Below are 25920 nucleotides of genomic sequence, written 5' to 3'. Positions count from 1 at the left end.
ACACCCGCTATACTCTCCTCTCTGCTGCCTGACATATACAAACTGGCTCTTTGTAAAAGGTGATCAATCTCCAAGTGACGGGTTTTTTCCCTGTTTTCACTTGGTTCTCTCAGTTCTTCAATCCTTAAAACTTAATTGCTATGAATAACACTGACACTCTCTTTTTACACAATTGATAAAAAATGTATTTGATAGGGAATACAAATTCAGTGAAAAAATGCTGGCAATTCACACTAAGACATGGATATTACCTAAATAATTGATATTTGAGATTTTTGTTTCATAATCTAACTTACTTTGTTTCAAAACTGTTATTTCCCCTTTTCTTTTTCTCCTGGCTCTCTGTGAGACTCTCAAGATCCTTCCTTCAGGTTTGTCCTCCTAAATTTAAAAAAAAGAGTACAGTAACCTCATTAGTTCAGAAGTCTAGTAAAGTAAAAATGGAGACATTCAAGGTTTAACTGTGACTTCACTGACACGGCTCTCTGCTATCTCAAACAAACCTGCAGCTGTCTAATAAAAACAAAGCAAGCCATCAGTGACAAATCACAGCAAACACAGTAAAAATGACGGACAGAAGGACTCTCAACACCCAGTACTCAGCCAGCCAGTCTTGTCTAAGCCAGGGACAGATCACAAAGCCTTCAGCAGGCCTGGCTGAGCCCGAGATAAATAGCACTATCTTTGATATGTTCATGCTTCCAAAATAATCTCAAGGAAAACCTCTCACAGTTTTAGTCTGCTTTTTTCAAATGTGTGATTGCTTTATTAAATATAAAATAGCACTGATCCTTTTTATTTATTTCATTGTTTGCATATTAACAGTTTTGTTAACATCTGAATAGCTGAAGAGTAAGTACTCACTTGGGAGAGCAGATGCAAGAAGGCAAAGAAGGTGTCCCCTGACTTTTGCTAAGATACAGCTATACAGAGAGCTACAAATTCCCTTCTGACAACTCTATTGTCTTCAGCCTTTTGACAATTCAGCAGTTACAGAGTACTCTCCTTCTCCCTCAAAACTGTGCTCCTCTCAGAGGTGTCACAGTTATTGGGAAGAAAACAAATATAGGAAAACAAACATTACGGGAAGGCATTGAAAAAACCAAAAGGTGCTCCAAAGCACATTACACTGCAACACAAAACAAAACAAAATCTTTAGCTATGATTTCCTAAAGGCAAATTACACTAAGAAAACCGAAAGTATTCTCTTCTTAACTGTAATGTAGATTTCTCTGTACATAAATTACTGGTCTATAGTAATTTATTCATGTGCAGAGTAACAAAGTAACAGGTGTTGTGAAATACGTACTCCTATTTTTCTATGCTGAAAACATAGCAAGTCTAGGTTAGTATAATTTTTCTTTAAAAATCTTTTTGTTCTGTTCTTAAAATTCTTTTTGTTCTGTTCTGTGAAAAAAAAAAATTTCACAGAAAGAGTGGTCAGAGAGTGGAATAGGCTGCCCAGAACGGTGGTGGAGTCACCATCCCTGGATGTGTTTAAGGGTCGTTTGGATGAGATGTTGGGGGATATGGTGTAGGGGAGAACTTTGTAGAGTAGGGCAGATGGCTGGACTCGATCCCAAGGGTCTTTTCCAACCTGAATGATTCTATGATTCTATGATTCTAAAAAAGGAGGGAAAAGAGACAAAAACCAGCTCTTATGAGTTCATTGTCATAATTACAATTTACTGATGAGGCATAATTAAATTGGTAAGTGAATCCACTACTTATTGTGGCTCTGAGAGTGATGCTGTCACTTCTTTTTGTAGAATGATAAAGTTACTGACATAGCAATATAAGGCAAAAATCCCACTGAAATACTTGCAGGAATGTGTTTATGATGCATACTAACAGTTTCATCAGGATTCTCTTTCTTCTCCCCATTATCCCTGGATTCTTCTTTGAGAGGTAACTTTGCTTTTCTTTTACGAATGCCTTTGGAATCATCTTCCCCATTACATTCCACACTGGGCTTTTCCTCCTTTGGTTCTCTAGTACAAGAGTAACACAATGACACAAAGCCAATATTACTTCACTTCTCATGTTCATAAAACAAGTAAAAAATGAATAAATCTGAAGGTCAAGTGTTTGTAGGTCCCAAGGTATTATACCAAATGCATTCTTAGAAATACTGCTGAAAATTACATCTGTCAAAAGAATCAATCTGAAAGACACACAATAGCAACTGCAAAGGGAAAGCTGTCAGCTTACACTGAACAAGTTCTGCATGTTTTAAACAGTGTGTCTTTTCTCATGTACCATCAAGTCTCAGGAAGAAGCAAACTGTGAAATATTTAGGACTGCAGGGCAGTTTACAAAGAGGAAAAAAGAGGTAATTGTTATTTAATCCAATTGGAGAAAGCTGGTATGTGACTGTACAAATTGCTAAACAAGCAATCAGAACAGAAAATTCTAAAGCAATTAGCTAAAAATGAAGGAAAACAAACAAAATCATAGATGTTAAAAACTGCCATAATGCAGTAATATGCAATACAGAACGGACATACTAACACAAACCTTCTTTATGATGAGATGAACTGCACTAGCTAAAAGAAAAGGAACTGAGAAACTACAGTATGCTCGTGTTTTCACTCACTGTCATCTATAACACAGATCTTGCATTTAATTATAATAAACTTACCACACCAACCATCTCATTACTGATTATCTTAATTTCAATGATTATGAAACAGGGTGGGAGTCTGACACTGATTCATGCATCCCATAGACTGTTTTACCACTTGCATCTGACAGGAGAACACAGCACACTGGACAAAAAAGACTGCCTTTAACACCAGTGTTAGACAAAACCAAACATTGTTAATGCATTTACATGAAAACAGTAAAAAAACAATCATAAACCAATGGAGAGTCACCAAGGCATGGCTGCTTAGTATCTCCCTTTGGCCCACCATTAATGTTTTATCCCACCACTTTTATCTCAAGCTGCATTTATGCCAAATTCTTTGTTTCTATGCTTTATAGTAGCACCTACTTGTTTTTTACTTGCTGGGCACATTTCTGGCTGCAAAATTTCCCTTCAGGAACAAATTCTTCTATGGTACCATAGCGGTAACAGTTTTCACAGAAAACAAGTCCATCCATTTTTGCAGTTTCCTTCAACCTTGTGGGTATCCCTGTCTTTTCTGAAAAGGCTGCACAATGAAAAAAGTAACTTCACTTAGGTAGAGGTGATACATTTCCAACCATCCTCAGCAGGCCTTGCCAAGCAAACAGAAAAACAGAAGTCACATCACTCTTGTTAGAATGAAGAACTGGGAGTTAGTGCCTGTATGGGGTCCATATTCCTGACAAACAAGTTGGGTTTTCATATTGCAACGCAAGAGGGGAATCCATCTATTTCATGCCCCTGTCATCAGTGGCACATCGATACTGCTTTATGTGGCTACTTGTGGAAGGAGTGAATTTTGTGACAGGCACCACACTGACTGCCCACAGAGTCATGACTGCATGGAGACCATCACCTCATCTCCTGCTGATATGCCTCATTTTCGACCTATATATATGGTCATTCATGAAAACGGTTGAGGGGGCAGTTATCTTTCAACAGGTGAATGTATTTCTGGAAGTAAATCACTGACTATATTCTACAGTCTCACAGCAGCAGCTATTGCTCAACCTGAGGTCTACCAGAAGTAAAAAATCACTACTTTGTAACAAAGAAATTTTCAAATACTAAGTTATCCACTCATCCTAAGCTACAATTTTCTCACAAGAGGCATGTAGCCTAGGAGAAGTTGCCGTTTCTTTCACTCACAGGCAAGTATTAAGTACTGTCAAGTTCTCCAGCTTCTAGAGCAGGTCACTGACTTTAGACCCCTCTAAAAGGCAAATTTCAAGTCACAAACTATTTCTTTTGCTTGAGCACTATACTGTCTTTGAAAGTGGAATCAAATGAACTCTTGTATGCAGACTATCTCCACTAGAAGAATATATCATTTATGTGCTACATATACACTCCAGTATCACTGGTGGTTCAAAACAATTATTTCCTCTCACAATGGAGAATTTTAGCAATATTTTTATCTTTTGGGACCAATAAATTACTGAAGGACAGTGTAAGGTAGTAGTAGCATGCTTACTTGGTATGTTTATGTGTCCATAAACACACTTTAATTCAGTAGCAACATTTTAGAAGTTTTTTTAGGTTTACCAGACTGTAGGGGATGAAGTTGTATGCTTTACTGTAGATAGCTGTAATCTCTTTGTCTAAGGAGAGTCTAAGTACCTGTTGTGCTACTATGCTATCACACTGTTGCCACTCTCATCACAGATTTGAATCTTGAATAACTACCATTGCCTTGGAGACAGACCTACAGAACAGAGTAGCTGTGGTCTATCTGAAGCTTCAGACCTTGCAGCTGAGGCCCAAACTACTCTCTCACTGGTGTGAAAGGTTCACCTATTCATAAAAGTCACATGACAATTAAGACAATGCTGGGGGAGTAGCAAAGGAAAACTTTCACTGACTTTGCTTATCCTGCTTATACTGATGATTATTACACCAAAATTTTGAAGTCTGCTTTTCAAAGGACTTACAGAATGCATAGTTTAAAAGAAAATTGATAAAATAACAACAAGGGAAAAGAACTAGGTACTTGTAAGCAATCGCAAAACCAGTTGCGATATTCTCTTTCACACTACTCCATCATAGCTGGAGTCAATGTATTAAGATTTTAGTTAAGTGTATGAAGATTGAGAAGTTCTGGCAGACTGGTGAAGTCCCTGCTGAACAGGAAAGGGGAAACATAAGCCTCATTTTTTAAAAAGAATATAAAAAACAATCAGGTAACTACAGGACTTGTCAGTCTCACCTCTGTGCCTGGCAAGATCATGGAGCAGATTCTCCTGGAAACTATACTCGGGGACATGGAAAATAAGGAGGTGATTGATGAGAGCCACCATGGCTTCACTAAAGGCAAATCATGCCTGACAAATCTGGTGGCCTTCTACAATGGGGTTACAGCACTGGTGGATAAGTGAAAAGCAACTGATACCATCTACCTGGACTTGTGCAAAGCATCTGACACTGTCCCACACAACATCCTTGTCTCTAAATTGGAGAAACATGGATTTTACAGGTGGACTACTTGGTGGATAAGGAATTGGCTGGATGGTCACACTCAAAGACTTGCAGTCAACAGCTCGATGTCCAAGTGGACAGCGGTGACGAGTGCCATTCCTCAGGGGTGGGTGTTGGGACTGGCGCTGTTTAACATCTTTGTTGGTGACATGGACAGTGGGTTGAGTGCACCCTCAGTGAGTCTGCCAACAACACCAAGCTGTGTGGAGTGCTCAACACACTGGAGGGAAGGGAGATGCCAGCAGAGACCTTGACAGGCTGGAGAGGTGGGCCTGTGCCCATGAAGGTCAACAAGGCCAAGTGCAAGGTCCTGCACATGGGTCAGGGCAATCCCAAGCACAAATACAGGCTGAGCAGTGAGTGGATTGAGAGCAGTCTGTGGAGGAGGACTTGGGGGTATTGGTGGATGGAAAACTGCGTATGAGCCAGCAATGTGCGCTCATCGCCCAGAAAGCCAACTGCATCCTGGGCTGCATCAAGAGAAATGTGGCCAGCAGGTTGAGGGAGGGGATTATTACCCACTACTCCACTCTTGTGAGACTGCACCTAGAGTACTATGCTGAACTCTGGGGCCCCAAAAAGAGGAATAACATGGACCTGCTTGAGCAGGTCCAGAGGAGGGTTGCAAGGATAATCCGGGGGCTGGAGCACCTCCCTTATGAGGACAGGCTGAGAGAGTTGGGGTTATTCAGCCTGGACAAAAGAAGGCTCGAGGAAGACCTTATAGCAGTCTTCTAATACTTAAAGGGGGCTACAGGAAAGATGGCGAGGGACTCTTTATCAAGGAGTGTAGGGATAGGATGAGGGGTAATGGTTGTAAACTGAAAGAGAGTAGATTAGATATAAGGAAGAAATTCTTTACTGTGAGGGTGGTGAGACACTAGAACAGGTTTCCCAGAGAAGCTGTGGCTGCCCCCTCCCTGGAAGTGTTCCAGGCCAGGTTGTTCAGGGCTTTGAGCAGCCTGGGCTAGTGGAAGGTGTCCCTGCCCATGGCAGGGGGGTTGGAACTGCATGATCCTTAAGGTCCCTTCCAACCCAAGCCATTCTATGATGCTATGATTCTCTGACTCTATGATTTTCAGAATTTATGACCATGTAAACAAACTTTCCTTGAACTAAAAAGGTGCTTCCTTACATCAGTATTTTAAATCCAGGAAAGACCTTATTTGGTAGACAGATACTACAACTATTAGAAATTTATAATTAAAGATAAATTTAAATGGTTACTACATACTAATTTTACTACCGTTAAGAAAACTTAGTCAGCAGGAGTAAGGCAACAGTGCAGACATACATTGACATTGGTGGTAGCAACTGATCAACAGCCTGTGTCATGTGAAGGCATTTTACTGTGAGTGGTACTTCACTCACAAATGAACTGTAGGCGGTTAGTAAAGTCTGTGGGCAGTCTGGAGAACCAGCTCAACAAAAATAACATCTAAAAAGTTCTCCAAAATTTTAAGTAAAAAATTGACTATTTTTCAAATTAAATAGCAGGAAAATACTGATTCTAAACTTAGAAAAAATTACTGTTAGAAAAAAATGTGACTGCAATTGAACTTCAGATGTTTAACAGCAGAATTATTTCCTTTTAACTTAAAATGCATTTATTTTCATACTTATTCATGCCCCAAGAAACAAGTAACAACATCAAAGATACTCTGTGCATTAAGGAAAGTAAGGTTGGGTTTTTTTTCATTTTGGGGGGCAATCTTTAAGAAAAATTGATATATTAAACAAAATACAGTCTACCACAGAAAATGTTTACCACCTCTTAACTGACCTTCTTGAGCAGTTGGAACCATCCAGGTTGTGGTAGCAGTTGCCTTTTTAACACTTTCCATCTCCGTTTCATCTGTAATCACTTCCAAGGCCCCAAATTCATTCACTCTAAACTGTAAGACAAAACAAATGGCATATAGTAAAAATTTACTAATACTCTCTCATGGAGTCTTCTTGTATTCACCAAGATAGTTTTTACATGGTGTCCTCACCATATTATCTAATTTCTACATATTTCTGCTTATCCCCAAGAAATTGGAAACAAGCCTTTCTTGTTTCTATCAAGCAAAATTAAACTCATTTTGTTATCTAAAAACACAGATTTGCAATACATACTGATACAGATGCATCCACATGCAGACCGACATCTAACTTACAGACAAGAATCAAAAAATCGTAATAGAAATTCATGGGAAAATCTCCAAACTGTATGCTTTTCGTTGCCAGCAAGAGGAAAAGGGAACGTCAAATACAAGTGCTTCACAGAGTACAGAAATTTCAGCATCCTCCAAAAACACAGTACCTCTCCACTGCAGAGTGCACATAAACAAACATCTCAAGGCAGTTTATGAGCTGTTTAATTACATGCTGAACGTGATATTACTGTCAGCCAGAAGCAAGACTCAACAATACCCCACATGCTGTGCTTACACAGGAGCACCACGAGTTATATCCATCCTGCTGCCAGCAGAAAAGCGTCTTCCAAATGCCGTAATGATTACAGCACTACCAGATGAAAATAAACTTCAGCTTCCCAGTCACTATTTGGTTTGCAGGCCTAGCTGGTTACATGGGTTGAACTCAAGGCAGCATTTTGTCCATGACAGTCTGCTCTGAAGGGGTGTAACTCTCTGAGCTTTGTCACAGAGGACAGGTCTCTAACTGCGAGGTTCTCTCACCAACGGACATCAACAGGAAAAATTATGCCTGAGAGTCTTTGAAAGCTCCCCAGCACCCACCTGAGAGAATATTCCTTCAAGGCAGTAGCATGAAGCCTATTTCTGTTTCTCTTGTCAGGCAACTTTGCCTTGGGAAAATGAGAAGGGGACCAACTGCCTGGCACTACAGTGATCTTCTCTATGCCTCCAGAGGCTGCAGAATGAATCACTCCCACTCACTTTGGAACCAGCTATGGTATAGTACCAAAACTGAGCCATCCTAACTGAAAGCAAAGGTGAGCCCCATGACATACATACATACAACGTGTGCTTTCACTAATACAGTCCATCCAGTCTCAGCATTTGCAAAGAGCCACCAGATCCTAAGGAATGCGAGCAGCTCAGAAATAATAAGCTGACAGGAGGGAGAGGAAGAAGAGAACCTCACACAGTCGTATGACTTCTGGAGCCAAGATTTTTACTTGTGATTAGCCACGCCCACAACAGATACGCAGCATGGACAAATTGCTGATAAATCCGTCTTGGACTGAAAGACCAGGAGTTCAGCTTTGAAAGGCAACCAAATGCAGTAACACCACCCGCTCACACTCCAGTTTGGGGACAGACATTCATGCTGTTCCAGCCAAAGAAAAGCAGTGGAGTTACCATTGAGAAGAGGATCCTTGCATCTTATGTGCCCAGCCTGGTTCCTATTTTGGTTAAGCTCATTTTTGCTATTTGTGCTTTGATGCCAAGAGCTCTAACTCTGCAACAGCTGGCTCAGCAAGCAGGTCATGATCACAGACTAAAAGACAGTGCTGCGGCCCACCAACCGACACACAGATCACAGAGAGGTTACTAACCAACTTCTGGAAACACTCTCCTGCACCTTCATACAGTATCAGTTGGAACATCCACACACCAACAGAATTTCTGAACGGTTCAATTAATACCTAGGAGCCTTCTGCATTATCCAATTGATGTTCAGCCCTGACACTATACATATGTTCTTCCTTCACCAGGGCTTCCTGGGGTATGCAAGGATGTCACCCTACCTAGTGCAGCAGACTGCCAGCTCTTCTGGCTGACTGACAGGTATCAAACAATGAAAGAGTTGACTGCAGCAAAAGCTGCTCCCAGCTACCCTTTCACTGAAGGCTGTTCATGGCAACGAGAGCCAAACCATTAAGGAAGCAGCTCTTCCGCAGCACACTAAGATGGGCTCAGCGTTGGACAGTAACCACTTGCTATTTGCCTTAGCGGGCAGGAGGGCAAAACAACACTACCAGGCCACTGCCTTCTCTGACCTCTGTATCTCCTGGTTTTGGTAGCAGCCTCCCCTTTGTCAGTGTCAGAGGCCTCCAACTCCTGTTCCGACTCAAATTTGAAGCAGATATGCCTGTTTCTGCTCACTGCTTCCCCAGCTATAGCTTCAGTGTTACTGGGCATGCTGAGCTCTCCATAGCTAACTGGAAAAATGCCTCAGACCTGGGGAGTTGTACTCTGGTTTTAGTTGGGGAGGAAAAGCCACAAAAAACTTGTGACAGAGGTTAACTGCTTAAAAATGGGATAAATAGATATACAGAGCAGCATGCTACACAAAGCCATGACAGGATAAGAACTGCCAGAGCAATGTGCCAGCTAGTGTCTACTATTGGAAGCATGACAAAAAGGGATCTAGATTAATGGTGGTTTATGTGTCTATGAAAAAAATTCAACACTTTTGTAAGCTACTTATAAAGTAGGTGACAAAAAAACTAAAGGTAAAGGTTCTGTCATAATATTCCCTCTAGTTTTGGTGATCCAAGCTAAAATATAGTAAAAGCAGTCTTCCCATGTACTTCCCTAGGTGTCTTGACAGTCTGGAAGTTTGCAGCAGGTGAAACAGAGTGAAGGAAAAAGTGCTATTGAGCTAACTTCTGAGGATGGACCCACAGCTTTCTGAGAAGTAAAAATTTAACTCACAAAACTCTTTCAGTAATATATAAATTTGCATTGGATGAAGGGATTTTCCATAAACCTGCCTTCATTAAAGTAAACAGTAAAATTCCCATTAATGGAAACAAAGTCAGGCCATTATCAAATACTTTTAAAATAATCTCACAAAGAAGCTTGCTTTTTGCCACTTCAGTGTTTTAAAGAGAATAAATTATAAAGCTTGCTGGGTATGTATTTAATCCACTTGACTTTTGTCAAATGTCTATTTGCAAATTTTAAGTAACCTCTTAGAAGATAATTCTCTATCCCATCCAGTAGAGCCAATCATCTTAAAAGAGCAGAAGGCAAAGAAGAGAAAGAAACCTCAACAGCTTTCATGAGCAAATCTACTGTAAGATAAACATGAATTAATATACCATTTGGGTAGAAAATTTAGCTTTCAAACTTTCATGTACAGGTGAGCAACAAGAGCAAAAATACACATTTTCAAGTTACTGCAGTCCTTTTAACACAGATATATAATAAACTGAGCTGGTAGGATGAGTTCAACTGTTGGTGGGGAAGTATACAACACAGAACTTACTTAACTGCCTTTTTTAGCAGTTTCCACAAGGATCAATGGAGAATTAAACAGCATCTTCCATCTAAACATCATTACAGATTCCTTCCACTCGGAGCCGAGACACATTTTTCACACTCCCAGGAAACGATGCCCTGATATATCAGGACTTCATTTTATATGACCATTAATTTAATCCCCAGGAATATTTTAATATTCATTCAAGAAATAAAGAACACATGGAGGGAAATGAAGACTTAAATAAATAATAATCAAACATAAATACTTTCTGGACCATTTTTGTCTGTCTACACGCTAAATTCTTCTACAGGGATCAAAACTACTATCAATAAACATTTTTTTTAATTAAAATTGCATTAAAATTTACAGAGGACTGGCACAAGTATTGTAAGTCACTGACACGAAGCCTTTGATTACTGCAGGCAATAGTGTCATACAAAGTATTTCATAAATGTTTGAGCTGCGATGGAGAAGCGGATAGATTTTCTGTTACCAGTGCCTCTACTGAAAGTCCATTCCTGAATGTCTTTCTTGAGAAACCTTCTTCTAACTTTTCATTTACATCTATTCATAGTCAGTTTATACCCGTCTGTTCTCAACCCAACATTACCCTGCGAATTACACAGCTCTAGTAGGCCAGCACTTGCTCTCTGGGTATACATCTGAAACAAGGAATTATGTACCTCCAAACTTGATTTTATTAGGTGAAGCACAAGATCCTTCTGTTCTTATGAAAATGGTACTCAACTTCTACTCCAACAGCCCATCATTCTTTGCTCACCATGTGCTGGGGTTAACCATGGAAATTCACTTTTTCTCAGTGAACATGACTAAGCATAACACTGCAGGTGGACTTCTGCTGTCCTTCCTCCAGTGGCTTTAGGACCTTTCCACTTCTAATAGAAGTTCTTTGCCTTATCATGCAGGCTGGAAGGCACTCTAGTTTTATGTGGGGGGAATTATATGTCAGAAGGACTTCCAGTTCTATTTCTCCACATTTCACAAAAATACTCTGTGTATTTGTCACTGTGGGATAAAAATTAATTTGCAAACAATACAAAATGTCTACCGTATTGCAGATTAATTCTTAGAAACTCAAGCTTGTTGCGAAGAAATATAAACAACCTAGTTTCAAATTAAGTTTCCACTGTAGCCTGTGTTTAATTGAGAGCAATAAAGATCAGACTATCTTCATTTGTTGTTACTTGTGCCTTTTAAGTATACATGATCTCATCAGTACCCACAGAGATCAAACCAGAATAAAAGCTGCTACCTTTTCATGTAAGGTGAAAATATTGTTTGGGAGAACAGGCAGGAAAAAAAAAAGAGTAACTGAAGCGTAAAGGACAAAAAAGAAAAAAACCCACACATCTTAACACATAGCTTTAAAATAAATTAGAAAAAAACAGACAACACTACCATCTACTGGGCAAGATAAGGACAAAGATTTCATTGCAATTAAGACAATTGTTGCTACATTCTGAAAGTAACTTCAGGAACAAAGCCTGTCTTGACCCCACAACAGTGTGATTGTGGACTAGCTCAGAAGAAACCTGCAAAATTTATGTTATTCAAAATAAAAGGAAATTGAGGAAACTGCTCTTTATGCCTATGAAGTAACTAGACTTAAAGTAGCAGAGTTATAGAACAGTCTGTCAAGAGGACAGACACCTGGGAGCACACAGTTATCATAATTCTTGATTTTAATCAGTGTTTAATCAGTGATTTCAGCGGGACTGCTCAGATATATCAGAGCCTTTCTGGCATCTTATAGCTTCTCTTTAAAGTAAAGGAATTGCTTATAGACTTTGGATTGTCCAACCACATCCTGCTATGTGCCAAACTATTTTTTACGTATTATTTAAGTTGAATAAGTTAGTAAATGCCAGAACTTGTCCATTCAACCATTCTCCTGTGTTTGTGAGATACAGTCTCTACATGCACAATCACATACTACTTTTTCCACAGAACCCCTGCCCCAGGCAGGGGCTGGATAGCATTCAGAAAATGAGGCAGCTGTTGGGTATTTTTATACTCTTTCTTCAAGCAGTAAAGTCAGTCTTATTTACTCTACACAGTTTGAAAGTAGAATTACTCTTTATTTTCTTTAAAAAATCCCACTGAAATAACAAAGAGCATGTATCTAAAAAAGCTTTAGGCACTCTAGCAATTACTGTTACAATGCAGTGCAAAGTAATTCCTGAAACAAAACCTCTGTTCTCAGCCACTCACAAAAGAAAATATAAATATCTCTTTCTAGCTCTTCATTCTTCTGACTACTCTGCTCCCAGTTTATTTCAAAGTACTCAGTAAGCATGTGACCCCTGACACTTGCCCGGTCACAAAATTTTGACTCTTTCAGGGATGCAGAAGGTTAGGGGAACTTGTCCCTGCACCTGACTAATCCCTTTCTTTAATGATGAGAAGTGATCCCACCATGCTCTGCAAGTACGTCAAAGACAAACAACTTAAGCAGGATCCCAGGCTATTGAGGGTTCCCTAAATCATAATCAGCAGAGATTAAATTCCACCCACAACCAATGGGCAGGGCCAGACACCCCCCCCCTCACTGAAATGATGATGTCAGCATGGAAGTCAAGCACTTCAAGCAACTTCTATTGATTTTAAGATGCTTCGGTAACACTGCAATAGGCTAATCGTGAAGTAACGAAGAAGAGAGAACAATCTGCGTCCAAAAGGAAATGTTTTTCCTATCTGGTAGACACAAACAGGAAAGGATTACTATCAAATTACAACCTTCCAAGAAAAAAAAAAAAAGGAAAAAAAGGAACATTCTTTCATCACTTCTAGACTGAAAGCTGAGGTATCAGAAAACATATATACCTTTAGCAAGAGAGACTGACATTTCCCCAGCAAACTGGTGATACCTCAGTCTTGTCTGCAGTAACGTTTATCTACTTTATTCTTAGGCACTCCTCAGGCTCTTTCAATCCCCTCCCTCTGGCCTGAGTGTTCAAGAATGATCTTAGTACCACAGGGCTTCTCAATTATTTCTCTCCACTGCAAACTCAGTCTGCCTTATTATCTTCACTTGAGTAGGAAATTGCAGCTAAACAGACTTTCTTAAAGTGACACATAAATCAGCGACAGAGCCAGAAGTCAAGGCCTGCCAAGATGACGCTTATTGATCCAGAAGCTGACCTACAAAGCAACCCTGGCTTCGAATTATTTCGGCCAGAATACTTCTAAATACCAAACACTAATATCTCATGGGGAACCCAAGCAAGTGACAAATAAAAAATGAATGGCTACCTGCCAAAGTTTTGGTTCCAGTGAGTTGTTCAGAACTGCGCAGGGAGGCTGTGGTAGAAGCAAGTGCAGCACTAAGCTTTCCTGTGCGGGATTTACCACCTGCATTAATCATGAAACTATTCCTTTTACTTCCTGAAATCCTGTGTCCAATTATTTACAAGTCTAACAGCATCTACAGCAAACGACACAGTAGATTTTGCAGTAAAATAGCATGGGATCACTTAAGTGAAGACGCTACCATGACTACACATGAGGAAGCCCAATTAAAGATCCAAAGACAAACCTAAACCAAGTATTTCTTGGCTTTGGAGTTTTAGCAGTTTCAATAGTGAAATTTCCTTTTTGGTCTTTCTTTTATAAAATAAAGTAAAATCATTTTATGACAATGCAAAGTTTTAATTGGAAATCTATGGTGATGAAGCACAGCATGACTAGTTTATTACATGAGATTGCAACAGAAGAAAGTTACTTTCACATAGAAAAGACAAGGCCACTCAGAACATATGCTGTGGCTCACATGTGGTCAGAGAAAGCCTATTTTGCTTTGTTTTCTCGTCCGCGTACCAGCTTCCCTGAAATGAATCTATCTTCTCTCTGGAATAACGCCTTCCTGGTGGAGGCAGTGATTTCACCAGTTCCCAGTAGTCGATGCTTCCCATGGACACTCTCAGAGACTCTCCCCCGAGGGACAAATGCCTCCCCAGATTCAAAGCGCAGCACATGCCACTGTGTGAGGACAGAAATAGCTTCGCACTAAAAAAGCACTGTACTTAGTTATCGTGTGAAACAATACCAGTATTTCTGACATATAACCATGCGAGAAAAAAGTTGTTTTCAAATATTAATTATCTCAAGCAAGCCTGAATGCAATTTCAGAACGAGGAGGTGGAAGGATGCACTCTACTACCTTGAGTTGCTGCACCTATGCATCCAGAAACACAACATGATGAAGCACTGTTACCTTCTTTACAGCATGGCTGGAAATACCAAGCATGACTGACCATTATTCCACCATTCATGTTCCACTATTGTAGTTGGTTTCCTACAGTATTAGCCGCCCAACTTTATTTATAGGTTAATTTCTTCATCATCAAATTTATTTATATTTTCTTTTCTGTTCAAGCACAATATGCAAGCTGAAAATAATGACCAAAATTCTGTCCATGTAGTATATAACACCTCACTTTCCCAACACAAGCACTAGAAAACTCATTACGAAGTACTTCATAAACTTCTGTCACTGCAGTAGGAAGTGACTGTAAATTATTACAGCTTTTCCAATTTAATGAGTACATTTAAATCTTGAAGTGATGGTGTTACTGTCTGCACTCAGCACAGAGATTTAAAAAAAAAAAAGAAAAAAAAAGAGGAGTATTTCACATTTACATTCATAACATGCAGAGTAACTGGTAAGCACTGATGTTTTTCAGATGAGCATACATTACTTAGCCTGCCACATGAAGGCATTCTGTAATTTGTAAACTATTTTAAACTCTACTGGAATTTAGTTTTCTGTTTTATTTAAACATCTTGAAAGAACTAATAAACAATGCTAAAATTTTTGTTCTCAGTCTTCAGTGTATCATACTAAACAATTTTTAATTCTCCCTATCCCCTGTATAATTTGAAATTCTAGCATTTTCCACAACCACTCACTATTTATCTGTCACCCAGTATGCTCAAGGCAGTGTTCAAGAAGTATTAATTATTTTATGACTATTTTTGCTAGAGAGTTTTAACAAAATCTGTATGAGAATGTATTTCCACCACCTTCTCCAACTACAGGTGACAAAAATCTAACAATTAACACTGCCCAAATTCATAGTGAAAAGAACATTTTCAGCATTTTACCAGTGTGAAAACAGATGTAGACATTAGAGACCAATGGCACGGCTGAGGACAGAGGCTTGGTATCTGACTGGCCTCCCTTGTTTTCATTAGACTGGGAGGTGACTGCTCCTGCATGCAGCCTATCTCATATCTATATCATATCTATATATCTATCTATATATCTAGATCTATCTCGTGTATCTATCTATCTATCTATCTATCTATCTATCTATCTATCTATATATCGTGTGTGTGTATATATATATATATATATACATATATATATCATACCTCCTATCTCATATCTACCTATGTCTGGTAGGCATGAAACGGCCCACAGGACTTTGTAACAAAGAGAAATACAATTTCCCATTTCTGATTTAGTTGTTCTTCTGTATCATAAAGAAAGGTAAATTTAAGCAATGATACGAGAATATTGAGAAAAGTTATTTGTAAATGTTTCAAGCATTTTACACTACTTACAATAGTTTTTTACCAGCTCTTATTCATAGAGGAACTTATATTCACAAAAATGAAGTGGTTCTGAAAAAGAATGGCTGCTCAGTTATACCTGCCTGATAATCTGAGGAGGCTGGATATTAATATAGCACACAAGATATTTCTTAAAAAACTAATATGTAAAAATAAACATGAAACTTCAGCATGCAAGCAGTAAAGACAAGCAAATGCCATATGAGTTACATGACTGAAAATCCGGACTTCAAGCAGGTAACTCCACAAAACTTCTCTATTAAAAAGCAGCATTTCAACATTTTGGTATATGTTTAACTTAAAGCATGCTCATACAATACAGTTCACCAAATGTGAGTGTTCAAAGACAATTTTCCCCAACGTTTCATGAAAAGACTAAATGTGAGAATATAAGCAATAAATTGTCTGCAAGGAATAGTTCAGCTATTGCTCATTATTTATTATAAAAAACCCAGGCACTCTATTACCAAGCTATAAAAATAGAATCATTGGATTTGTGCTTCTTACTACTATAGTGTTTTCACTAGATTTTTCAACTGTATTTCAACGTAAATACACAGCAATGGTTTGATATCTTTAGTGGAACAAGTCTATTATCATTCTTGAAAGACACATGAAAGCTTACAAGAAGTAACTGCTATGTAAGGCCATTTTCTTTAGATTCAGGACACAGTATTAAAATACTCTGTTATACGGACAAGTCAGGCAAACTATCTACATTAATACTATTCTGAGAATTCCACAAAAAGCGTAACATATCTTCCACAATCACATTTACAGTTTCAAGGGATAAGTCACCCTTTTAAGCATCAGTATGTAGCAGCAGCCCTGAAAAAATAGTTGTTACAATTATCTCAAGAGCTTAAAAATCCTTACTATTCTAACAGCTCAAACTGTTTTGGTACCTATATAAATGCCTAGTCTTTCACATAGTCTTGACATTCCCTGGTCCAGTGATCTCCTCAGACTAATTCTGCATTGTTATAAAATATTCTTCTTTCAGTCAGGCTTCTGTATTTTTTTTTAAAAAAAAAAGCAACAAAAAAGACAAGAATAAGCTGCCTGATCAATTCTCTCTGTATCTTTCATCAGTCTGGGTACATTACCATTGCACCTCTGTCTGTGTCTTTCCTAATGAATGTATGGACCAAAGAAATAATCTCTGTCAAAAAATCAAATACTTGTTTGCTTCCAAATAAGAAAAAAAACCAACCACAAAACTAAAAAACCCCAGAAGAGAAACCTTAAGATGAAGCTCATGCTTTCTTGAACAGGACATAAAGAACCTTCTTACATGATTTTTTGAAGTTACCCTCAGCTACACTTCCCAGTCCCTTCCCTCTCTTTGCATGGAAGCTTTTCTATTCCTCTACTAATGACCCAACCTTTGCTTTGGTTTTGTTTCTGTTGACATAGGGTAACCAGAACTGAACAAAGCACGTGCCAGTGATTTATATGAGATTATTATATTTTACTGCATTGCTCCCTTCTGTATTCCTTAAACATTTCAATATCATGTTTTCCTTTCACACAATGTTGCTTATTAAAATTGAAAGGAATTTTAAAAGCCTGGATTTTTTTAGAAAAATACAGAACTGGTAAGGGATGTAGAAGCTGATAATAGCTTTGGCAGCAGCAACCATGAGATGGTGAAGTCTGAAATTCTGCAAGAAGCAAGCAAAACAAATACTGAAACAGCATCACTGGACTTCAGGAGAGGCAGATTTTGGCTTGTTCAGAGATCTGCTTGGCAGGATTATACAAGAGACTGCTTTGAAGGGTGAATAGGCCCAGGAAACCTGAGTATCTCTCCAGGGACTTCACATCAGGAGAATGATGAATGCCAATGTGCAAGAAGTTAAGAAAATGTGGATGCAGGCCAATATGAATGAACTAGGGACTCCTGACTTAGTTCAAATGGAAAAGGAAGTAAGCAGAAGGTGAATCAGGGGAAATGTTACATTGAGAAAGTAGGTATATGGTGATGTTGCTGTAGTGTACAATGATGGAATGAGAAAACCCAAAGCTCAGCTGGAAAAGAAACTAGTAAAGGCAACAAGAAAGGCTTCTATACGTGTACAGGCAGCAAAAGCAAATTACCAAATTGGAGGGAGTGTCTGATAATGAAAGGGAGGGTTGCTATCCAGAAAGACCTCGACATGCTGAAGAAATGGGCTAACAAGATCTCATGAAGGTCTACAAAATCATATGCAAGGCCCCGCACCTGGGACAGAACCGCTGTGTGCACAAGCAGAGCCCTGGGGCTGACTATTGGAAAACAGCTTTTCAGACGACGATCTAGAAGAAGAGTTGAACATGAGTCAGCAATGTGCCCTGGCAGCAAAGGCGGCCATGAGCTTCCAGGGCTGCTTTAGCAAGAGGGGAGCCAGCAGGTCGAGGAAACTGATTATTCCCCTCTATTTAAACTGATAAGACCATATACGGACTACTGTGTCCAGTACAAGAAAGACACTGACATACTGGAGCAAGTCCAGTGGATGTCCACCAAAACAAGCAGGGGCTGTAGCAGATGGATGACATGTAAGGAGAAGATGAGCAAACTTGTTTGCTCAGTCTTAAGATCAGAAGGAGAGATTTTACTGCTGTCTTCAGGAAGGACATAGAGGGGATGGAGCCAGGTTCTCAGATGTGCACAGTAGAAGGACAAGAAGCAACAAGCACCAGCTGCAAAAGGGGAAATTCCAATGAAGTATCCATAAAAGGAAAAAATCACTATGAGGGTGGTCAAATGCTTAACAGGTTGTCAACAGAAACTGTGGTATCTCCAACCCTGTAAATAACCAAATCCATACTGGACAAGGCCCTGAGCCACCTCATCTAAGTCAGCCTGAGGTCTGGGGTGCTCAGAGGTGGTATTCTGAGGTCCTTTCCAAAGAAAATTATTCTGTGAATCTATTCTATGGTTCTGTGATTTAAAAAAAAAAAAAAGAAAAAAGAAAATAAACCACAAAACACTTGCAAAATGTATGCCCTGAATTTCATACATTATTTGGCTCTTTACTTCAACAACAGACACTGTATCAGGCATCAGCCATAAAGTTCTTTCAAAAAATACACATTTTCTTCTGAGATTCCTTTTAAAAAAATAGACTATGAGAAAACCTCATCAGTGTTATTCTAAGTTGAATGATATGAAAATATTGATTATAATCAACAGGAAATAGGTGCAAGAAAAATCTCTAATATCGAAACTGTATTTTTAGCTAACACAGCAGAGTACATCTGATGACACAGTAAAAAGTATCAGATAAATAAAAAAATACATAAAATACTCTGAAAACAAAGTAAAATTGTTATGATTTACTTCAGTAAATACATCCAGTGTGAAAAATGTAATTAAAAGTACTATTCCAATATCATTCAAATTTCTAAACTATACCAAGCTCAGAAGCACTCACTTTATTAATTTTTCTAGGCACCTACATGACAAAAGCATAGTAAAAATTTTTTAGAAATAAAAAAGAACTAAGAATATGAGACTGTGAGCATCGACAGTGTAAAGATTCTTAGTGATAAGGTAATATAATGCTCTAAATGGACAGAATTTTCACACTTAACTTTTGAGATTTCTTTTGGATTTTGTGCACTTGATTGCTTCTGTCTATATAGTGAGGCAGTGCTAATTTATGCCTTCCTACGGGGATGACGGCTGTCTGTGCCAGCACCAGAAACTGAATCAAGAAACTCCAGAGCTAAAAGTTAACAGGCTACAGTCTCTTAACTAAGAGTTGCAGATTCATGGTTTATTCATAAAAGCAGATACCTACACACCAGCTTGTGAAATGCATTCTTTCAGCATTTAACATTTTTATTTCACTTATTAAAAAAATTACGTATCTTACCTTTAGGTCACTTCCTGGCAAAGTACCTATGCCATCCTTCCAGTCCATAGCACTAAATACATCAAACTCTTGACCATTTCCACTAGAAGCAGATTCATTCATGATGCATGTACTAAAAAAAAATTAAAAAATAAATAAAAAGATTTTATCTGAAAATGCTAGAAGTGGTTTAATGCTTGTATCACCAGACATTTCTTCAAATGCACTTCACAGACTAGTATCAAATGCTTCCCTCAGCACACTAGCAATGTGGACAGCTGATGACAATGCTGGTAATATACACTAATATACTAATATACACTAGTAAAAGCAAGGAAAAACCTTAAAAAATAATACCCGTTTTATACACTAGGAGGCTAGTAATGAGGCCGTATTGGAGAGAAATTAAAAACTTCAAACTGCAAATAAATTGACATGAAGTACACCTAGGAAAAACATTTGTTCTGGGGAAGGCAGAACATGAGTGCATGCCTATAATAAATACGTTTAAGTACTGTTTTTTCTTAATATTGGATAACATGCTGATGTTAATTTGAAACTGTCTTTCATTTGCATGGTCTGACTCAGGACATCCAAATATTCCTTGTCTGTTTCTACTCAGTTTCACTAAATTTTGATTTGCATTTGTAAAATTTATTTACATGTCGAGCAGCACATATGCACCAGAGAAAACTACTACTTTGCAAGACTGTATTTTACTGGATTCTGTTTCAGAACAGTGAAAGGAGAGGAGATAATACCTATCTTCAGAAATAGCGGTTTCGGACATCCTCTTCTGTGACAAGAGTTTATCCCAAAGAATCTGCACAAGCAACAGAAGTATGTAACAGTTGCCACTGACCCCTGGCTTTGACCCACTGCTTGTCACTGCCACAACGACAGCATCAGTTGCACTGAACTGCAAATGTTTCTAGCAGCCAGCTGTGACTACTACCAACTTCTTCCTTTCCACTTCTTACAAACCCAGCAATCTTTAAATCTGGGGCCTGGCACCTAATTTACTATTTGTTCAATGTGAAATCTGACTCATTAATTCTCTTTCTGAAGAACTACGCTATGTCTAGCAGCTGAAATAATTTGCGGCAAATTAGCTCTGTCTTTGGTTTGTGAACTATTAGCAAAAGCTCACCCCTGTTCAAAGTTACACTTTCTGAACTTTTTAACAAACACCTTCTAAGCCTCATACTCCATCTGCAGACTGCAAACTTCTGCTGCAAGTATCAGGACATTTGAAATTCAAACAGGTTGTGAGAGAGCTTCCTCAATGCTTGACCTTGTTTTCTAAAAAAATCTAATTTCTAACTTAGGTCCCACTGCCAAAATCTGCAAATATCTATTGATACTCTCTGGAAACATGGAATTTCCACAAAAAACATTGAGTAGGATTTGTTCACTCACAGAAAAAGATGGAAAATGAGCAGAAAAAAAACTTAGGTTGTCTAGAAGCATTTTATTGAAAGTTTGAGGAGAAAAACGCTTAGCTAGTTAACTCTGTTGTGTGAAAAATAATCAAATTTACATTTGTTTCATCAGAAAATTTGTATCAATCACTGTAACAGCACCACTACAGATACTACTTTGGTTTTGGGTCTGCCATGTGAACTCCCTTAGATTTCTCCTTGGCTTTCTCCTCATTTCTAGCAGAATTCTTTAAAACCCCTGAGCAATATCTTACTCCACGAGTACTTTCATTAACACTACAGCCACCACGCAATATCAACAGGAAAACAGGAGTTGGACCTCAGTCAGTAACCACTTCTTAGGATGAAAGGTTGTGCATTCCTCTTCATTTCATATGATGGGTAGGGTTCACAGAAGGCTCTTCGAGAAAAATTCACATATTTCACATGGCAAGCTTAAAGCAAGAAGAACCACAGGATTTAACGTGTCTTCTCCACCCCTAATTTCAGTAATCCTCTATGAGAAAGTATCAGAAACTGTACCAGCAATGCCGAAAATTCATTTAAAAATATGTCAATGAATCTAAAATTCAGTGCAAACTGAGAATTCTTCAAAGCCACACACTTTATCTTTTAAAGTAGCTCCCAGGCAAAATCTACCACCCTATCTCAGGGTAGCTCCTGAAACACAGCTTGGATCATCTCTGATCCGCAAGCCTGGTGCATCGCAGAGCCCAAGTCCACGAACCGTCCAGCCTTCCACACCACAGAACTCCAGTAGGCTTCCTCCAACTGAACTGCAGCATGCTGGCAGAGGCACAGGCCTTCTCTCAAGAACACAAGACCCTACTAAGGAGTAAATGAAAAATCAGATCTATCCAGAAACCTGTGAAATTTTAAGGACATGAACCATGCTGGTTTGAGCACACTGATGTAATGAGCTCCCTGTGATTAGCCTGGCTAAGCAAACACAAAGCTGTGTTCTGTATTAAGTGAAGTTTCTAAGTAATCTTAAATTACCACCCTATTTAGAGGACACTTCACTCAACCTTCCTGTGGTTTATTTATTACAGAAACCATGTTCCAATGGTTTCTGCACAAGGCATGACAGAAGATGGGACGAGACTTGGGAGGCTGTGGGGAAACACTTCCTTGCAGCAGCCGCTGTCCCATGAAGCAAGGAGCAGCAGGGCAGCTGCTCCATCAAGATGCTGGCATCTCCAATACTGCCACTGTCCTTACAGACACACTTTGTAACAGAAACAGTTGGAAAAAAATGACAAAAGGGAAAAAAAATCTTAGAGCCTAACCTACTTCGGCAGGATGTAAGCCATGGAAGTAAAAAAATAAAATTAGTAAAAATTGGTAACAGAATTGTTCAGGGCATATCTCTCTCATGAAAAGATACAAACTTTAGCTTAATTACACTTAAAGTTTTCTCAGGTAACAATCAGCAATAACGAAACATTCTATTGTTTGATAAGGTATTATTGTCTTCCTTCTAAGGAAAGGCACAACCTGTACTTTCACATTCTATAGCCTTCAGAACGGTTCTTAGTGGGCATGAAAAGGTCACAGGGCAATGACGATAGAAATGAATTTACCAAAAGGAATTACATTTAACAAAATATCCGTTTCCAGTTTTGCTGAGTTTGAACAGATGAAAGATAGGGCTATATACCTCCATAATGATAATAAGGAGGCAGATGGAGACCAATTAAATTGTTACAGCAATGAGATCCCAAAAAAAGATGAAATCATTGCAATATATACATCTAAATCACAGAACAAAGAAAACTACAGAATGTCTTATCTACTTATTTTCATTTTCGTTTTTAAAGCTCTGATGTAATTCTTTGAACTAGTGTAACTCCTTCCATAATGATTTCATTTGCTTTCATTACTGTTGATACACTTCCAGAAAAGTAGTAAAAATACTAGATGAATAAGGGACAAAGTAATTACAGTACTGTCCCTATGCCTGTTACTGAACGCCATCTGATGTGAAGGACATAATAGTAAGACCTTGAACAGTCATCTTCCAAAAGCATCTCCAAAATCCACTGTTAGGGATATAACTGTAGCTTAGTCTTCACAGCCATAAACTGTAACATTTACAGAGGAGTGTGCTGCATGTTAATATTTCAACATTAACTTTGTTTTAGACCTATGTAATAAATTAATTAAAATAAGCAAGCATATAAAATAAGATTACACACATCCTTTAGAAAAACCTCCATTTTCACCAACTGGTTCAAAAATAAATGAGTACCTCACAGAGGAGATACTTAATGAGAATAACAGCACTAAAAATGAGATTATTTTCATCTGGTGAAAGACTTTCTAAAGATATAAAGCAAAGAAACAGGAGAGAATATGCCAATTAAACTTACAAGCAGTTTTTGAAATAATTACAGGGTTATGTACTGAATACATCAAAACGTAGTAATAGGATTCTTTCTTTCAGTCAGTGCTTCAAAAAACTACCTGATACCTACCCAAACTTTGAAAATCGAAAATACCACCTGTGAAATGTCCATATTGATTTCTAATCAGCAGTGCCAACTTAATACCAGGTGACTGGGCAGAAGAAAGAGGAGGTATGCCAGACCGGCATGACCTGTCTGCGAAAGTGTGTCTTTTCTTTTTATGCCTCCCTGTGTATTTTTATTTTTACTTTTGAGTATTTCTGTAGCTACCCTGACAGGAAAGCCTAGCAGATTTGCCCCATGCTGGTCCCCTCCCCAGCTGACAGCACCTGTGAGGGGAGGCAAAATGGGCATTGTGTTGCTGGAGAAGGTCTCAGCAAGTGGCACCAAGGGTGAGGTCCAAGTCAAAAACAGAGGTCCTAAGCGAAGCGATGTCCTTAAGGAGCCAAGCCATGGTCCCTATTCCCAACGGGGTTGGGTGACACCAGCACTGACAGATATTCAGAAATAAAGGCATCAGGTGAGTTTTTGTCCTAATATCATAGATGGCTTTTTTGGGCATCTCCAAGGAGAAGGCTGCTTGGCGCAGCACCCATAGGGTAAAGGGACACACTTTCCCTACACAGTAAATCAGGAAACTGAAGTGGAACGGAAGGGGACAACTCAGTGTAACACAGCTGCAAATACACTAACTTTTAGACACCAGGGGACAAGTGGATACTCAGCTTCAACCTTATTTAATGTGTAAGAACATGAATACTACCAGGACTGACTTGTTACACTGCCGAAGCCACACGAAGCAGAATTGCTCCTTGCAACATAGGCTCCCTCTATTTCAGACAGACTTTGTATTAAGCTAGCTTCATAATGACAGCAAAAGAAAAGCCAACTGACTGAACTCGCTGGGGTGAGCCCTGCTTTTCTCCTGGCAATCCTCTCTGAGCTGGGTGCACCCCCCATTTATCACTTTCTTGCCCTTCATATTTTTGCACCTGAATCTTCACTTAAGGAAAAACAACCACAACAGAAACAGTGCAGGAAACAGTAAAACGCTTTGAGGCTATCCACCACATTTTAAGATGTGCTTTGTTTTGTCCCTGTTTAATAGTTCAATCATTTTAATGTTTCATTAAAACAAGTACCTGCAAATTATATACTTCCTTCAAAATCTCATTTTTTTTAGGAACTAATTTACTAGTTCTGTGTGCTGAAGAGCTGTTTGAGTAAATTTCACTATTTTGCCTGTTGCTCATGAAGTTTATTACAAGTAAGTTATTTTAAAGATGAGACATATATTTTATGTATGCATTCACAAAGGGACCACAGCTTAAAATTCTTTGCCATTCTTAACACTTGGAATAGAAAATAGACCATGCCTGCTAGGTTCTCCAGGGGTACTGTGTATGTTGGTTCCTGCTTCCCAATACTTCAGCTTAAAACCTTTTTCCTCACAGAAAGAATATGGCCACAGATGTCTTACAGAATGCTATGAAGCCTGAGTTTCCACCAGGAGAGGCTAAAGGAGGTTCATGCTATCCTCACCTGAGTCTGGTCTCTGCCAGAGAGCTAACATGTTTTTTGACAAACCACTGCCAGAAACGGAGTAACATGCAGCCTTCATCTATTAGCTCATTTTCAAACATCCACAGAACACTGTAATAACACCCAAATACTAAATCTATCCCATCATCTAATGAAACTTACCACTGACAACTTTTATCTTGTTTATAAAGATCCTGTACCTCACACTGAAAAAGCATTTCCTCTACAATGCTTTCATGACTCCTTTATTTCTGTTATTGTCTGTGCAGTCCTGAGTAAAGGTTTAATAAGCCTTGAGTAAAACAACTCTGAAATCCTATGTCTTAATTTCTCTTAATTCCTTAAGCCATGGGCACAGAAAGTTACAGAAAACTTCTGCCTTTTATTTGCACCTCTTTCACTGCCCCGTGGTGATGATGCCTCCTTGAGAACTGTGACGCACCAAATCTTCACACTATCACCTGACCATTTTCAAATTCTTATTGTTTACCCCAAGTTAATTCAATATACATCCAAACACTCTTTTTGTCTGACTCGTGCCCTCTTCCTCTTCTGCTGGTTCTTAGCAGCTTCCATGAGCTCTGATGTCTTTGAACAATTAATGCACCTTCTTCTAGCTCCTGAATACACTCAGCAGGTTACTGCATTTATAGACTTTCCCTTCTCTCCAATACATAAAGTGTTCATATCTCCCCATTGTGAGGAGCTACCGCTGGAGCACTAATAATCTACGACTACACACTTGCTATCACTTTCTTCAGTAAGTCCCATGCCAGGTAATCACTGCTTCCTTACACCCATCACTCACA

The 25920-nt window shown here is 38.8% G+C and overlaps 1 protein-coding gene across 2 annotated transcripts in view; it reads right to left on the bottom strand.

Annotated features, from left to right (window-relative positions):
- The window catches only part of L3MBTL3 (L3MBTL3, histone methyl-lysine binding protein), a 77294-nt gene extending 57443 nt beyond the window's left edge, over window positions 1-19851 (bottom strand). For both annotated transcript variants that reach the window (XM_026845812.1, XM_026845813.1), the window contains exons 1-5: window positions 19741-19851; window positions 6888-6999; window positions 2996-3155; window positions 1853-1991; window positions 297-381 (exon numbers count right to left, since the gene is read on the bottom strand). In XM_026845812.1, the coding sequence (XP_026701613.1) occupies window positions 297-381; window positions 1853-1991; window positions 2996-3155; window positions 6888-6999; window positions 19741-19842 (598 nt within the window). In that variant the 5' untranslated portion in view covers window positions 19843-19851. The remainder of the gene's footprint in view (window positions 1-296; window positions 382-1852; window positions 1992-2995; window positions 3156-6887; window positions 7000-19740) is intronic.
- Between the last annotated feature and the right edge of the window lie 6069 nt (window positions 19852-25920).

This window comes from Athene cunicularia, assembly GCF_003259725.1.
Source record: "Athene cunicularia isolate RWA chromosome 3 unlocalized genomic scaffold, athCun1 chr3_part1, whole genome shotgun sequence".
In the NCBI taxonomy this organism is placed as follows: Eukaryota; Metazoa; Chordata; class Aves; order Strigiformes; family Strigidae; genus Athene; species Athene cunicularia.
Note: the sequence above shows the minus strand (reverse complement) of the source record. Positions and strands in the feature narration are given on the sequence as shown.